At 46.7% G+C, this 17,015-nt stretch overlaps 1 protein-coding gene across 1 annotated transcript in view; it reads right to left on the bottom strand.

The window, feature by feature from the left end:
• The window catches only part of ATP9A (ATPase phospholipid transporting 9A (putative)), a 166,210-nt gene that overhangs the window by 40,324 nt on the left and 108,871 nt on the right, over positions 1–17,015 (bottom strand). Inside the window, exon 15 of the mRNA XM_050807429.1 lies at positions 4,100–4,261. Within this exon, the coding sequence (XP_050663386.1) occupies positions 4,100–4,261 (162 nt within the window). The remainder of the gene's footprint in view (positions 1–4,099; positions 4,262–17,015) is intronic.

Here is a 17,015-nt window from a genome sequence, read left to right as displayed (position 1 = left end):
GGAGTCGTGATTATGCCACAGAAAGAAAGAAAAAGAGAAGAGAAGAGAAGAGAGAAAAGAAGGAAAGAAACGGAGGGGAGGAGGAAGGAAGGAAGCAAGGAAGGAAGGAAGGGAGGGAAGGAGGGGGGAGGGGAGAAGGAGAGAGAACGAGGGGAGGGGAGAGGAGGGGGGGGGAAGAAGGGAGGAGAGGGGAGGGGAGGGGAGAGGAAGGGATGGGAGAGGGGAGACAGGAGGGGATGGGAGAGGGGAGAGAGGAGGGGATGGGAGAGGGGAGACAGGAGGGGATGGGAGAGGGGAGAGAGGAGGGGATGGGAGAGGGGAGAGAGGAGGGGAGAAACTTCCTTATTCCAGGGAAATACATTTTCTGGAGTGAGGGAATGCATTTCCCTGTAAGAAAGACCCCAGTGGATGTCTAAGACCATAAATAATACTGACCCCATATACATTATGTTTTTTCCTACACATACATACTTATGATAAAGTTTAATTTATGAATTAGGCACAGTAAGAAATTGACAATAACTTATAACAAAATAGAACACTTATAATATGCTGTAATAAAAGTAAATAAGGCTTGCTTGAACACAAGCACTGCAATACCATAACAGCCAATCTGAAGGTTCCTGAGTGTCTAGCAAGCAGGCAGGTAGATGGCGTGAGTACACTAGACAGAGATGATTCATGACCAGGAGGATGGAGTAGGATGGCATGAAATTCATCACACTACTCACAATGACACACAACTTAAAACTTATTATTTCTGGAACTTTCCATTTCATATTTTTAGACTATAGTTGACCATGGGTAACTGAACCTGCAGGCAAGTGGGGATTATCATATTGCTGTTTTAAGCCACTAAATGTGGGGTAATCTGTTACGAAGCAACACGTAGTTAATATCCTACCCTAACATTACTGTGGGTCCTTTGTGAACTTTTCAATGTCCCTCTCGTCACACCCCAGCCCTAACCTCTAAGTCCTGGGGTAGAGAGCTGGGAGCTGGAAGCCAAGCAGCCTGGAGTGAGTTCCAGCACCCCCAATTCCAGCTGTGTGAACTGGGATAGGTTTCCCAGCCCCCCCAGTTCCAGCTGTGTGAACTGGGACAGGTTTCCCAGCCCCCTCAATTCCAGCTGTGTGAACTGGGACGGTTTCTGAGCCTCCTTCCACTTCAATTTTCTCCTCTGCCAAACATCAGTCCTAATGGCACCTACCTCACATGGTGACGTATTAAATGAGTTACTTTATGCAAATCACTTAGAACAGCCTCTGGCACACAATAAGCCCCATTTAAATGTTACCTGGGCAGGGTAATCCCAACACTTTGGGAGGCCAAGGTGGACAGATCGCTTGAGGTCAGCAGTTCCAGACAAGCCTTGCCAACATGGCAAAACCCCGTGTCTACTAATAATACAAAAAATTAGCCAGGCCTGGTGGCGCATGCCTGTATCCCAGCTACTCGGGAGGCTGAGGCAAGAGAATTGCTTGAACCTGGGAGGCGGAGGTTGCAGTGAGCTGAGATGGTACCGCTGTACTCCAGCCTGGGTGACAGAGTGAAACTGTGTCTCAAAAAATAAATAGTTACCTGTCATTCCTGTCATTCTTCTTACTATTACTGCTGCTAGTGGCTATTACCATTTCTACTACTACCCCAGAGGTGCCCATGGCACTAAAGCTACACAGTAAATGATCAAGGAGAAGAGTGGTGAAAAGCTAGGAAGGCGAGAAAAAGATTTGAGTTTTTTATTTTAAGTATCTTATTTGATAACTTCCCTAACATTAAAAAAAAAAAAAAAAAAAAAAAGACAACTGGCAATCACTGCTGAATCCTGCTCACTTCGGCAATGACTGTGAGTCTACCGTGTGCCAGGCAGGAAAGCTAGGCACCGGAGACATGGGAGGACCAAAAGGATCCTGGCCCCTGTTCTCACCCGCAGGGAGAAAAGACAGGTAGTGACAAGCAAATCCACAGGAAATCAAGAATTTCAGTGTGACGAATGCTATGGAAGAAGGAGGAGATGCTATAAGAGGTGGAACCTGTAAGGCTGAAGGAGAAGTTGACAAGCCAAGCCTTAACTGAAAATACTCCACCAGCAGGCAGGGGGCAGGGCCACGTGCCCAACAATCTACGTTACCAATTTCTACCTCTCCTAATGCACTCGATTTTTTTTTTATTTCCATAGGTTTTTGGGGAACACATGGTGTTTGGTTATATAAGTTTTTAAATGATGATATGTGAGATTTTCATGCACCCATCACCTGAGCAGTATATACTGAACCCAACTTGTAGTTTTTTATCACTCACCTTCCTCCCACCCTTTCAGCCCCCCTGACTTCCCAAGTCCATCGTATTATTCTTATGCCTTTGCATCCTCATAACTTAGCTCCCTCTTATAAGTGAGAACATATGACATTTGGCTTTCCACTCCTGAGTTACTTCACTTAGATATTATCCAGTTTGCTGCGAATGCCACTAATTCATTCCTTTTTATGGCAGAGTAGCATTTCATCATATTCATATACATATATATGATATATATATACACAGATATATATGTGTGTGTATATATATATATCTCTCACAGTTTATTCACTTGTTGACTGATGGGTATTTGGGCTGGTTCTGTATTTTTGCAATTGCAAATTGTGCTGCTATGAAAATGCATGTGCAAGGATCTCTTTCCTCCATGAGGCATGAAACACTTAGGTAGATCAGGGTGGAGAGGATTCCCATTTGTCAAGAAAAAAAAAAGAAAAGAAAAAAGTCCAGAAAAGATGAAAGAGCCTTATTCCAAAGATTCTTAAGATTTGAAGCAGAGTTTTCTCCAACCAAGCTAAATAATGTGAAGAACCACCCCGTTCCAAAATAGGTGTGGGATTGAACCAAGTAATTTGTATTTTTAAAGTTCCCTTGGAAAAATCAGACGATCATGCAGGCTTCAGAACCACCAGACCAAGTGGCATATGAATACCAGATTTTCCATGCTCCCCAGGATGGAAAGTGTGGTCTCCATGGGTAAAGAGAGAAAATAGAGGGATGGGCACAGTGGCTCGCACCCGTAATTCCAGCACTTTGGGAGTCCCAGGCAGGAGAATCACTTGAGGCCAGGAGTTTGAGACCAGCCTGAGCAACACAGTGAAACCCTGTTATCTATTAAAAAATGAGTCAGCCATGGTTTTGCAAGCCTGTAGTCCTAGCTAGTCGGGAGGCTAAGGTGGGAGGATTCTTATGAATAAATTCTTTTAATAAGAATTTAAAAATTAAAACATTTTAAAAGAGCAAATAGAAAAACAACATATCAAATCAAATCAGACTCTTCAGACTGGCAAAATTTTTTAACGCCCCCGGCCACAAGGTATTCTTTTGGAGTGATGAAAATGTTTTGAAACATGAGGGAAGTGGTGGCTGAGCAACACTGTTAATGGACAAAATGCCACTGAATTTTTCACTTTAAAATGATATTATGTGAATTTCACCTCAATAAAAAAATCCATATTTAATATTAAACAAAAGAGAATGAGCGATGTACTACCAAGAAATCCCCAATGGATGTTCTCTTTAACTTTCACTCCAGAACAACGGACACCATAAGCTGATCAGAGTTACGGGGTGTGTCCAATCAATGAACTCATTTCCCTTCTGCTTAGGGAATGATATTCCCTGGTTAGTCTGGGTGACAGATACCACAGTAAAGAGGGTTAGAAAGAATGTCAACCCGGCCGGGCGCGGTGGTTCAAGCCTGTAATCCCAGCACTTTGGGAGGCCGAGACGGGCGGATCACGAGGTCAGGAGATCGAGACCATCCTGGCTAACACGGTGAAACCCCGTCTCTATTAAGAAATACAAAAAACTAGCCGGGCGAGGTGGCGGGCGCCTGTAGTCCCAGCTACTCGGGAGGCTGAGGCCGGAGAATGGCGTAAACCCGGGAGGCGGAGCTTGCAGTGAGCTGAGATCCGGCCACTGCACTCCAGCCTGGGTGACAGAGCGAGACTCCGTCTCAAAAAAAAAAAAAAAAAAAAAAGAAAGAATGTCAACCCACAAGGACACATGCAGCACACCTGGGGTTCTTAACCACTTTAAGCCAGGAATAAAAATGACTCACCCGCACGATGATGCCCATACGTTTGCTTTCGTAGGTGAAAGGGAAGATCTGCAGGATGGTGAAGTTCAGGATCTGGTCGCCAGGGGTCCTCAGCTGCATGGAAGACTGGTCTCGGCCCACCAGGGTTAAGCCCACACTTTCGGTCCACTGTACCAGGGCCACCTAAACATAACACAGGGTCGCAGGTCAGATGCACAGCCGAGAATCCGGGTGCACAGGCTGTGCCGTGCACACAAAGGCGGAAGGGGGCTCAGAGACAGGGGAATCACAGCAGTCGCTGCCCTTGGGGACGCCGAGTGCTAGCCCATGACAGTGTCTGTTCCTCTGGGTCTGTGAGGGCTCTCACACTGAAAGCTGCCCCTCTCTAAGGCACAATTCATCTTTTCTAGGTTCAAAGCAGGCTGCACACCAGAGGCATGGCGGAAAGAGGCGGCACAGGATTGACAGTGATTGCAACCGGGCGCAGTGGCTCAGGCCTGGAATCTCAGCACTTTGGGACGCGGAGACGGGCAGATCACCTGAGGTCAGGAGTTCCAGACCAGCCTGGCCAATATGGTGAAACCCTGTCTCTACTAAAAATACAAAACTTAGCCAAGCGTGGTGGCACGTGCCTGTAATCCCAGCTACTCAGGAGGCTGAGGCAGGAGAATCGCTTGAACCCAAGAGGCAGAGATGCAGTGAGCTGAGATCACGCCATCGCACTCCAGCCTGGTTGACACAGTGAGACTCTGTCCCCGTCCCCTCTCCCCCCGAAAAAAAGAGTGATTGGCACAATTATGGATCACTCCTGGAAGACTCTGCAACAAGTTAAACCACAAAAAAGGAAGAGAATGCTGACTGACACAGCCCGTCACCTTCAGACTCTCCTTCTGCACTGAGGGAGCGTCTTCAGTGGTTCTCAACTGGGCGACTCTGTCCCCCAGGGGACCTGCGGCGACATCTGGGGGAATTTGTACTTGTCACAACTGGAAGGAGGTAATGCTGGTATCGTGGGCAGAGGCCAGAGATGCTACAAAACATCCCGTAATGCACAGGACAGACCCCACCAGAGAATGATCTGGCCCCAAATGTCAACAGTGCTGAGGTGGAGAACACAGGTCACACAGAAGAGGAAACCGAGGCTCACAGCAGTTAATGAAGTGCCCCAGGTGACAGCGCTGGCATGTGGTAAAGCTAGGCCAGGCTGACACCTAGATCCTCCTGGTGCAAAGTTCCACAGCACACACTCTTCCCTTCCAGGAGGCACCACACAGGTGTCGAGTCAGAACCTTCTCATGGCCTCAGTCAGACGTGCTCAGCTTAAGGTCAGAGGCATGAGGGTTGCAAACTCCAAGACAGGGGCCAGAGTGGTGATGCAAATAGCGAAGAGGGCTGAGTGGGGGCTGTGGCAAGCAGGAGCCAGCCCCAACCAAAGGGGCTGCTGCCACTATACACACAGGTGACGGTTACTGCCCTGCAGGGATGAGGGCCAGGGTGGATGGAGTTTCCAGTTTCTCAAGAAAAAACAGAAATCTAGACTTCTCCTCAAGACGGCCTAACTGTACACAACTGGCCAGGTGCTGTGACTCACACTTTTAATCCCAGCACTTGGGGAGGCTGACACAGGAGGATCACTTGAGCCCAGGAAGGTTGAGACAAGCCTAGGTAACACAGGCAGACCCCATGTCTAAAAACATTTTTTTTTAATTATTAGGGTGGTGGCTCATGCCTGTAATCCCAGAACTTTGGGAAGCTGAGGCAGGCAGATCACCTGAGGTCAGGAGTTCGAGACCAGCCTCGCCAACATGGTGAAATCTAGTCTCTACTAAAAATACAAAAATTGGCCGGGGGTGATGGCATGTGCCTGTAATCCCAGCTACTCAGGAGGCTGAGGGAGGAGAATCTCTTGAACCTGGAAGGTAGACGTTGCAGTGAGTAAAGATCGCACCACCACACTCCAGCCTGGGCAACACAGCGAGACTGTATCTCAAAAAAAAATTATTATTAGGGTGCGGCAGTGCATGCCTGTCGTTCTAGTTACTCAAGAGGTTGAGGTGGGAGGGTCATGATCCTGGAAGGTGGAGGCTACAGTGAGCCATAATGGTGCAAGAGTAAGACCCTGTCTCAAAAAAAAGTAATAATGAAATAAATGTAAGCAATAAATTCTCATGTTCTAAAAGCTCATGAAGAAAACATGTCTGCAGATAGATCTAGCCTAGGGTCTCCAGGAATTAAAATGAAATAGAGTAGGAAAGGCAAGAAAATATGGGGAAAGAGGAGAGGCAGGGAGGAGCTGGAGACCCCGCCCCTGCTTGCCCTTCACCCCTGCTGCCACAGGAGGGTGGCCCTGATGGGCGTGGGGAAGCATGAACAGTATGAAGGGCCTGCACGTGCCTGCCGAGCTGGATGACAGGCTCATCATGCTTACTCCCGGGACAGCAGAGGCCTGGTGAGCTGCTCTTGGCTGGCAGCTGTGACAGGCTGGGACAGGATCTGCTCCTAGGTCTAGCTGACCTCAGTAAGAGGCACAAGGGACAGTAGTACCATCCCAGTTCATCAGATGCCCCTTCTTGAATCACAGGGGCCTAAGTCAGGGTGCGTGCACATCAGTACGTCTTCAGTGGGGGGTAACCCAAACCCGCTATCACCCATTAGAAAGTTGACAGGAGGTGTGGCAGACAGAATAATGGCTCCCAAAGAGGCCCACGTCCTAATCCCTGGAACCTGAGAATGTGACCTGACATGGCAAAAGGAACTTTGCAGATGGGATTTAGTGTAAGGACCTTAATAGGCAGAGCTTATCCCAGACCACCCACGTAGACCCGATAAGTCACATGGGTCCTCAAAAGGGAACTGCTCCTGGTTATGACCAGAGACAGACTCACGAACAGAAGAAGGGTCAGAGAGACATGATCATGCAGACTTTGAGAATGAAGGAAGGGGCCATATACCAAAGAATGTGGGCAGCATCAAGGGGCTAGAAAAGGCAAAGCAACAGATTCTCCCCTAGAGCCTCAGCAGCAACGCAGCAATGGTCATCAAGTGACCTTGATCCTGTCTCGGTGAGACCCTCATCCCATGTCCACCCCTGATCTATAGAACTGTAAGAAAATCTATTTGTTTCATTTTAAAACAGATGCTGGCCAATGCGGTGGCTCACGGCTGTAATCACAGCACTTTGGGAGGTTGAAGCAGGTGGATCATTTGAGGTCAGGAGTTCGAGACCAATCTGGCCAGCATGGTGAAATCCCATCTCTGTTAAAATTACACAAATTAGGTGGATGTGGTGGCAGGCACCTGTAATCCCAGCTACCTGGGAAGCTGACACAGGAGAACTGCTTGAACCCCGGAGGTGGCGGTTGCAATGAGCCGAGATTGCACCACTGCACTCCAGCCTGGGCGACACAGTGAGACTCCATCACGAAAACAAAACAAAACCAACAAAACAAAAAACAGATGCACAATAATCTGGTACAGCAATAACAGGAAAGGAATACAGGAGGGCTTCCAATTTCAATGCCAAACAAGCTGTCACTTTATTCCCAATCAAGTCCAAAGGTACAGTGTCTACAAAAAACCAAGAAAGCAAAGGAAGGCTCTCCCACTTTCCTCTCATAAAGCTTAATCTTTAGAGAGAGAAGGGGGAGGCAGCTTTGAGGAGGGAGTTGACAGGGGCTGTGGGTAGGTGGGTAGGTGATAGGGAGAGGGGTACTCGGGAGGCGTCACCTCCACTGGGAGTGTCTGGTTATCTTTTTTTTGTTTGTTTTTTTGAAATGGAGTTTCACTCTTGTCGCCCAGGCTGGAGTGCAATGGCGCGACCTCGGCTCACTGCAACCTCTGCCTCCCGGGTTCAAGTGATTCTCCTGCCTCAGCCTCCCTAGTAGCTGGGATTACAGGTGCCTGCCACCACACCCAGCTAATTTTTTGTATTTTTTTTTAGTAGGACGGGGGTTTCACTATGTTGGCCAGGCTGGTCTCGAACTCCTGATCTCAGGTGATTCACCCACCTCAGCCTCCCAAAAGTGCTGAGATTACAGGCGTGAGCCACGGCACCCGGCTCTATGTTTGGTTATCTTTAAGCCTAGTGGTAGGTAAGTCTAACTTTCCGCATGCCTTAAATAGTTCATGGTAATTGCTTTTTCACTGAGGATGGTGGAAGGTAAAGAGTCCATTTTCAGGGAATCCTGTAGCAGCCCAGCTGCCTCCTGTATGTCTGTTTAATCAGGATTCCTGCTGGGCGCAATTGCTCACACCTATAATCCCAGCACTTTGGCAGGCTGAGGTGGGAAGATCGTTTGAGCCCAGGAGTTCAAGACCGGCCTGGGAAGAAGACCTCGTCTCTACAAAAGATTAAAAAATTAGCCAAGGATGGTGGCACGCACCTGTAGTCCCAGCTACTGGAGAGGCTGAGATGGGAAGATTGATTGAGCCTGGGAGGCAGGGGCTACAGTAAGCTGAGACCATGCCATGCACTCAAACCTGAGTGACAAAGTGAGACTCTGTCTCAAAAAAAAAAAAAAAAAAAAACAACCCTGGGGCTCCTCTGGAGTTTCCGTTCCTTTTACCAAGAGAGCTCTGCAGAAGCCACAAGGCAAAGGTATGCAGCTGTCCACCCCCAGTCCTTTCTTTCTCTGGAACCCCTGGATGTCATCTTGGCTGACCTGCTATACCCTGAAGAAGAGATGAAGCTGGAGCTCAAAACTGGGGTTCCAGTCCCTGCTCTGCCCCCAGCCCCCAGCCCCCACAGGCCTCCGCAAAAGAAAGATCTTGAAGCAGATGACGATTTCTCATTTCTGCTCCAGCTCTGAAAATGTGTCGTTATGCATCCTTAGTCTACTATGCTCAGATACCGAATTCAGTTTCTGTTGCTTCTATTAACTAAGTTTACATTAGCAAGAAATCATTCTTCAAGACTCTACCTTATTTAAGTTCAAGCCTAATGAGTCAGCCAGCACTAACTAGCTTTGAGCTTTGACCAGTGGAAGAAACTATCATACCGACCTCTAACTGTCAAAGAAAGGACCAATCAAGTAGTGGGTTTTTCTGTTTTTCTATGTGTGTTTTTTTAGTTTTAGTCTTTGGCTACTGGTCTGCCTAAGTCTTTGAAAACTCATTCACTTAGTTATTTGTTTAATTTAATGGCTGTGCTATAGACAATGTTTATGTCCCGTAAAATTCATATGTTGAAACCTAATCCCCAATGTGATAGCAGCTGGAGATGGGGCCTTTGGGAGGTGATTAAGTCATGGGGGTGGGGTTCCTCATGAGTAGATGAGTACCTTTATAAAATAAACCCCAGAGAGCTCCCTCGCTCCTTCTGCCACGAGAGACGGAGTGAAAAGAGGGCCTTTTATCAGCCAGGAAACAGGCCCGCACTAGACACCCAATCTGCCAGTATGCTGACACAGGACTTCCCAGCCTCCAGGACCAGGAGAAATAACTTCTGTTGTTTACAAGATACCCAGTTGATGGTATTTTGTTGTAGCAGGCCAAACAGACTAAGATGCTCTAACTTTCAATACAGCCCTGTTTTGTCGGCTAACAATTGTCTTCCAAAGTTTAAAATTAACAAATCAGTAATGATTCGCATATATAAAATCACACCAGCCAGGCGCAGTAGCTCATGTCTGTAATCCCAGCACTTTGGGAGGCCGAGGCAGGAGGATCACCTGAGGTCAGGAGTTCAAGACCAGCCTGGTCAACATAGTGAAACGCCATCTCTATAAAAATACAAAAATTAGCCAGGCATGATGGCGGGTGACTGTAATCCCAGCTACTTGGGAAGCTGAGGCAGGAGAATCGCTTGAACCCGGGAGGCGGAGGTTGCAGAGAGCAGAGATTACACCACTGCATTCCATCCTGGGTGACAAAGAAAGACTCTGTCCCAAAAACAAAACAAAACAAAACAAAACAAGAACGTTCTCGGTCTCTTTGGGAGCTGATTCCAACAGGATCTGAGCCCTGCAGGAAGTCCTTCCTTCTCCCCTTCCACTCTCCTCCACTTTAGCTTAAATCAGTGTTAATGTAAAGCTACTTGCTAACAGAACACATAACATCCCCCAGAGTCCTACTCAGGGAAGGCCAGTTTAGAAGTGGGGTACTCACCAACACCTCTCAATTGTGGGCCAGACAAACATCTGGGGAGTGAGCTGAGCTAACTGCATTCCCTCCCAAAATAAAGTGATATACAACAAGGTTACTTAACATTCTGGCAGTTCCGGGCTTCTGTTCAAAGAAATCACCCCTTATCACACAAGATAGAGGATTTCAGGGACGTGGTCTCACTGCTGTTAAGAGCCTGAGTTAGGGTCTCAATAACTGCAGGTCAGGCCAGCAGCAGAAAACACAGCCTCGTTAAGGTGGATGAATGAACAGATAAATTAGACATGAACTGGATAAAATGCTGGAAAGGTAGGGCGGGAAGGGGATCTTGTCTCAGGAGTCTGTTGTGTTTTCTGCTTTGGGTGAAAAGAAATCAAAGGGGCAGAGCCCACACCTTTCCCTTCCTCAAATGCCCATCTGAGGAACTCATGCCGGAAACCATCCGTGAAAGAGCTTTTTCATCATTTCTTGGTCAGCAATAAACCACCTGTGACAAGTTCTTAAAGTTTCCTCTTTGTACCTGGGATGCTGTGCTTGGGAAATAAGCCAGATCACGCTCAGTAGCCTTGAATTCTTGTCAAAAGCAGGATACACACCAATCATCAGAGCACGTACAATAAGAGGAGGGAATGCGACATCTGATAAAAGGGGTTATTTGGTGGCATTCAATAAGATAAATACTCAAGCTCACAAAGAGTCACCAGTCAGGCCTAATCCAGCCTTTCAAAATTATAAATCTATCCAAAGACACACGGTTTTCTTCACTCAATAAGAAAATACATTCAAATGCACCAGACAGTGGTTGCAGATTCAAATGACGACAGGGGTTGGGAGAGGAGCAGACAGGAGTAGGGCAGAGCCATGTGGGGGTCAGAAGAAAACTGAGATAGCAGCTGCCCAGCCTGGCCAACCATTGCCAGGTAGAAGTTGGGCCCACTATTTCGAGACCTGATCTTTCTTGAGAAAAGCTGATTTTTATATAAAATCAAGTGATTTTTAAATACTGCTTCATTTTTTTTTTTAACACAGCATGAAACAAACAAAAGACAGCCCGCGAGGAATCCGCGGAAGAGACAGTTGCATAAAAGGTCACTTCTTGCTGGACGCAGTGGCTCACGCCTGGAATCCCAACACCTTGGGAGGCTGAGGTGGGTGGATCACCTGAGGTCTGGAGTTCAAGACGAGCCTGGCTAACATAGTGAAAATCCATCTCTACTAAAAAAAGTACAAAACATTAGCTGGGCGTGGTGGTGGGCGCCTGTAATCCCAGCTACTCAGGAGGCTGAGGCAGTGGAATTGCTTGAACCCGGGAGGCGGAGGTTGCAGTGAGCTGAGATCATACTACCACACTCCAGCCTGGGCAACAGAGCAAGACTCTGTCTCAAATAAATAAATAAATAAATAGTCACTTTTTGATCCAAATGTCTTGTCCTTGAAACTGAACTTCCTATCACTTGACTCTGATAAAAATAAATACTTAAGAAGAAAGAATAGCATCATCTTCCTAAAATGTGATCATTAAGAAATGACTATTTATGGGCCGGGCACAGTGGCTCACGCCTGTAATCCCAGCACTTTGTGGGGCCAAGGAGGGTGGATCACTTGAGGTCAGGAGTTCAAGACCAGCCTGTCCAACATGGTGAAACTCCGTCTCTACTAAAAATACAAAAAAGTAGCCAGGCATGGTGGCGCACGCCTGTAATCCCAGCTACTGGGGAGGCTGAGACAGAAGACTCACTTAAAGCCGGGAGGCGGAGGTTGCAATGAGCTGAGATTGTGGCACTGCACTCCAGCCTGGGCAACAGAGTGAGACTTCACCTCAAAACAAACAAATAAATAAACTAAAAATACAAAATTATCCGTGCATGGTGGCGTGTGCCTGTAGTCCCAGCTACCCTGGAGGTTGAGGCAGGAGAATCGCTGGAACCCAGGAGGTGGAGGTTGCAGCGAGCCAAGATTGCGCCACTGCACTCCAGCCTGGGTGACAGAGCAAGACTCTGCCTCAAAAAAGAAAAAGGAAAAGAAAAAAAAGTAATGACTATTTATTAACTCCATTCTGAGCCAACACTAATACCACACGGTACAGAGCTTTTGCCTCGAAGGCCCAGGGATAAGCTAACACCAAGGGAGGCACATCTGACAGTTTCCTACAGTGTCTGTACAACACTGTCCAGCCCTGCTCAAACAGCCCCCACTGTCTTCCTCTGAACAACCACAATCCTTCGGTGGTTAATCAATAACACGGATGGAGGAGGTCCCCTACAGTTCCTGACCTCTGTCCTTTGACCTTACCCCTTGGGTCCAAGGTCATGGCAACGTGGTGGTAAAACTCCAGCACCCTCCTAAATCTTTCTGCTTCACACTCCGAGCTCATTCGGGTACACATCTGAATGCTGTCATTGTCTGGACCTGAGGCTGAGGCTCAGACTATGCCCAGGCATTGAGGGGAACTGCATACATCTTATGGTTCACCAAGAATGTGCTCATAAAAAAACAAACCAACCGACCTCGTAGCTGCAGAAGGACCACGAGATTGCCTGCCCTCTCCGGCGCCATGTACTTGAGCTCCCTGGCAGTTTTTACACTCACATTCAGCAACAAGGTCAAGACGACGCAAAAGGAGACAACTAAGACCTTTCACACACATGGTCACAGATGTGCAGAGAGAACATGGAAGGCAACGCATCGTGGCATGATTTACGATAGCCAAAAGTGGGAAACCTCCTAAATGGTAAGCTTGGGAGACAGAACAAACAATCTGTGGTGTACGTAGGCAGAAGAATATTGTATAGCCATTGAAAATCCTCTTATTGGCCCAGTGCAGTGCTTAAGCCTATAATCCCGGCACTCTGGGAGGCTGAGGCAGGACAACTGCTTGAGTTCTGGAGTTTGAGATTGGCCTGGGCAACATAGCAAGACCCCCATTGCTACAATAAAATACAAAAATTATCCAGGTCTGGTGGCATGCGCCTCTCATCCCAGCTACTTGGGAGGCTGAGGCGAGAGGACTGATTGAGGCCAGGAGGTCGAGGCTTCAGTGAGCCAAGATTGCACCACTATATTCCAGCCTGGGCAATACAGCAAGATCCTATCTCAGAAAAATAAGTAAAACACACTAAAAAAGAAACAAATTCTGTCACTTGCAGCAACATGGATGGAACTGGAAGTTGTTACGTGAAACATGCTCATTTTAATTTTCCTTTCTAAGGGATGAATCCGAATGAGGTTGGCAGTAAAGGCAAGATACTCAGAAGGTAGGCTGTCAGGGTCTGGTAGAAAAAGGCTTATTTTCACCAAACTCGGAAGCTTCCCAGATGAGAAAAGAGGGAAGCATTTTGCAGATGTAGATGTAGGCTGAGGTGGGTGGGTCACAAGGTCAGGAGTTTGAGACCAGCCCGGCCAATATGGTGAAACCCCATCTATACTAAAAATACAAAAATTAGCTGGGTATGGTGGCATGCACCTGTAGTCCCAGCTGCTCGGGAGGCCAAGGCAAGAGAATCACTTGAACCCAGGAGGGGGAGGTTGCAATGAGTCAAGATCACGCCACTGCACTCCAGCCTGGGTGACAGAGCGAGAATCCGTCTCAAAAAATATATATATACATATATTTTTTTTTAATGAAGGGTGCGGGTCATTCTAATACATGCAAATAATTATCTCTGCAAGGATACTCAGATATTAATAACAGTGGGTGCCTCACAGGAAGAAGCCTGGGAGAATGGAAGTCAGGGAAGGAGAGAGACGGGCTTCTCACTCTGTGCCACGAGCATGTGCTAGCCACGCAGATACTCTGCATGTTACCTCGCGCTGCTGATGCATTGCTCTGGAATTATTCAGCTATTCAACGCAGGGTGAAATACGGCAAGCAGCTTTCATTCATACACACACATGTGCATCCATGTGCACACACATACTCATACGGTACACGGGCAAATACATCACACATACACACACACACACACACACATGCCTGCACACAAGCATAAGTCCAAAGAAATGTGAAAGTCATATGACTTTCTTTTAGTTTATTTTTTTGAGACAGTCTCGCCCTGTTGCCCAGGCTCAAGTGCAGTGGTGCAATCTCAGAAAGCCATGTGACTTTCTAAAGGACGTTACTTAATTCACCCTCCTTCCTGTTCAATTATACGTACTACAGCATGATTCTGTACTGGTCCTCTCTCTCTATATATATATACACACACACACACACACAAAGTAAATATTATTTTATATATTATGTCAATATTTATTTAAATTATATTTATTTACATTATATATTTATATAATATAGTTTACATAATATATGTTTACATAACATATATTTATATAATATGTAAACATTTACATATTATATAAATATAAATGTGCATGTCTTACATATTATATAAATACACATAAAATAAAATAAAAATATATATATATATTCAAATATGCATGTATTTAGAAGGCGTCTGAGAAAATCTATACCAGAACATAAACAGTAGTAGTTAAAGCCAGGTGGTAAAAATCACAAGTTATTTTTTATCTTCTTTTTGATTCTATAATTCCTCCCTTTTCTGTAGTGAAGACATTAGTACTTGTGATTTTAAAAGCTTTTTTGGCCAGGCGTGGTGGCTGACACTTACAATCCTAGCACTTTGGGAGGCCAAGGTGGGTGGATCATTTGAGGTTAGGAGTTCGAGACCAGCCTGGCCAACATGGTGAAACCCTGTCTCTACTAAAAATACAAAAATTAGTCAGGCATGGTGGTGGGTGCCTGTGGTCCCAGCTACTCAGGAGGCTGAGGCAGGAGAATGGTTTGAACCCGGGAGGTGGAGATTGTAGTGAGCCAAGATCACACCACTGCATTCCAGCCTGGATGACAGAGTGAGACTGTCTCAAAAGCACCCGGCCAAAAAAAAATTTTTTTTTTAATATGAAAGAATTCATGGAAAAGACAAGTGAATGAGCCATGGACAGAGCTGATCCTAGCTGCTTGCAGGACAGCACCTCCTGGCTCACACCAAGAAACAAAGGCTTGGAAAGTTGCATTATCACCACGGCCCCCACTCCCACTCTCCACCACCCCCCACCCCCCACACCCCACTCTCAACGCTGTGGAACATCCTGGAAATGGTGGGATGTTGTCAGGGCCGAGGCCGGCTGGCTCCAGCGTCTGAGCAGTGCTCCTCCGGGTCCGACTGTATCCATTTCATTTCCCTGGTGAGTTACTGTACGGTGGCAGGGAGGGCCCAGCGCCCCCAGGCTGTAATCAATAGCTGAATAAAGACACTTCAAGGTTCCCAAACTGGAATGTACACAGGAAACCAATTTAGGAAATCCTGCTTTCTGTTACAGGAAATGAATCCTACGCCAACTGGTAGAAATTACTCCAGCAGCTCCCAAGTAAAATGCATACTGGTTTCTATACGTCTTCCATAAACTGACCTTGCCTAGACTAGCAATGTTTTATTGATATTGAATTTCAAAGGCACGATTCTAGAGCCAGCCAAGTCTATGTGGAATCCTACAGGGACTTGGAAACAGTATGACTTTCTGAAAGATTTCACTTGAACTAGATTTAGCCTCCTTTGAGCCTCATGAGGCATTTAGATAAACCTATTTGTATTTGGCAGTAGTTTAGAAGGCTGATCAGGAAGACATTAACAACGACTATATCTTTAGTAAGATTATGGGTTACTTTTTACTTTTCTGATAATGCATTCAAGTGTTCTACTATAGCCATAAAATAACTATGCAATGCAAAATAATAAAAGTTGTTAAAAAACAAACAAAAAACACACATACACGCAACGCCGGGCGCAAGGGCTCACGCCTGTAATCCCAAGACTTTATGAGGCCAAGGCGGGCGGATCATGAGGTCAGGAAATCGAGACCATCCTGGCTAAAACAGTTAAACCCCATCTCTACTAAAAATACAAAAAAATTAGCCGGGCGAGGTGGTGGGCGCCTGTAGTCCCAGCTACTGGGGAGGCTGAGGCAGGAGAATGGCATGAACCCGGAAGGCGGAGCTTGCAGTGAGCTGAGATCGCACCACTGCAGTCCAGACTTGGCGACAGAGCAAGTCTCCGTATCAAAAAAAAAAAAAAAAAAAACCACACACACACAGCAAAAAGGTAACACGGGCCTCTGAAGACACCAAAGACCAAAGGAAAAGTAGTTCTTTTTTTAATCTCAATCATGATTCAGAATCTTAGGAAAACAAGACAAATCTGAACTCAAGTGCAATTCATCCACGGAAGAGAGGAAGTACCATGAGAAAAAGGGGCCGAGAAGCACAAAGCATTCCATGACAGATTTACCCTCACGGAAAAATCTTTGCACAGCCCTAAAACAAATACATCCAAGTCCAGTGGGAACAGAGGAGCGGACGACAGGCTTTGTTAAAGCCTCCAGAGATGCCGACATGAGCATCAGGGGCCTCGGGCAGGACTTGCTTCTCAGATCGTCAGCATCTGGAGCTTGCTCAAATTTGAATTCTGCCAGGCACGGTGGTTACGCCTGTAATCCCAGTACTTTAGGAGGCCAAGGCAGGTAGATCGCTTAAGGTCAGGAGTTCGAGACCAGCCTGGCCAACATGGTGAAAACCCTGCCTCTACTAAAAATACAAAAATTAGCCCGGCATGGTGGCGCATGTCTGTAATCCCAGCTACTTTGGGAAGCTGAGGTACGAGAATCGTTTGAACCCAGAAGGTGGAGGCTGCAGTGAGCCGAGATCACACCACTGCACTCCAACCTGGGCGACACAGCAAGAAAAAAAACAAAAGGCTGGGCACGGTGCCTCATGCCTGTATTCCTAGCACTTTGGGAGGCCGAAGGATCACTGAGGTCA

This window comes from Macaca thibetana, chromosome 10 (assembly GCF_024542745.1).
Source record: "Macaca thibetana thibetana isolate TM-01 chromosome 10, ASM2454274v1, whole genome shotgun sequence".
Classification (NCBI taxonomy): domain Eukaryota; kingdom Metazoa; phylum Chordata; class Mammalia; order Primates; family Cercopithecidae; genus Macaca; species Macaca thibetana.
Note: the sequence above shows the minus strand (reverse complement) of the source record. Positions and strands in the feature narration are given on the sequence as shown.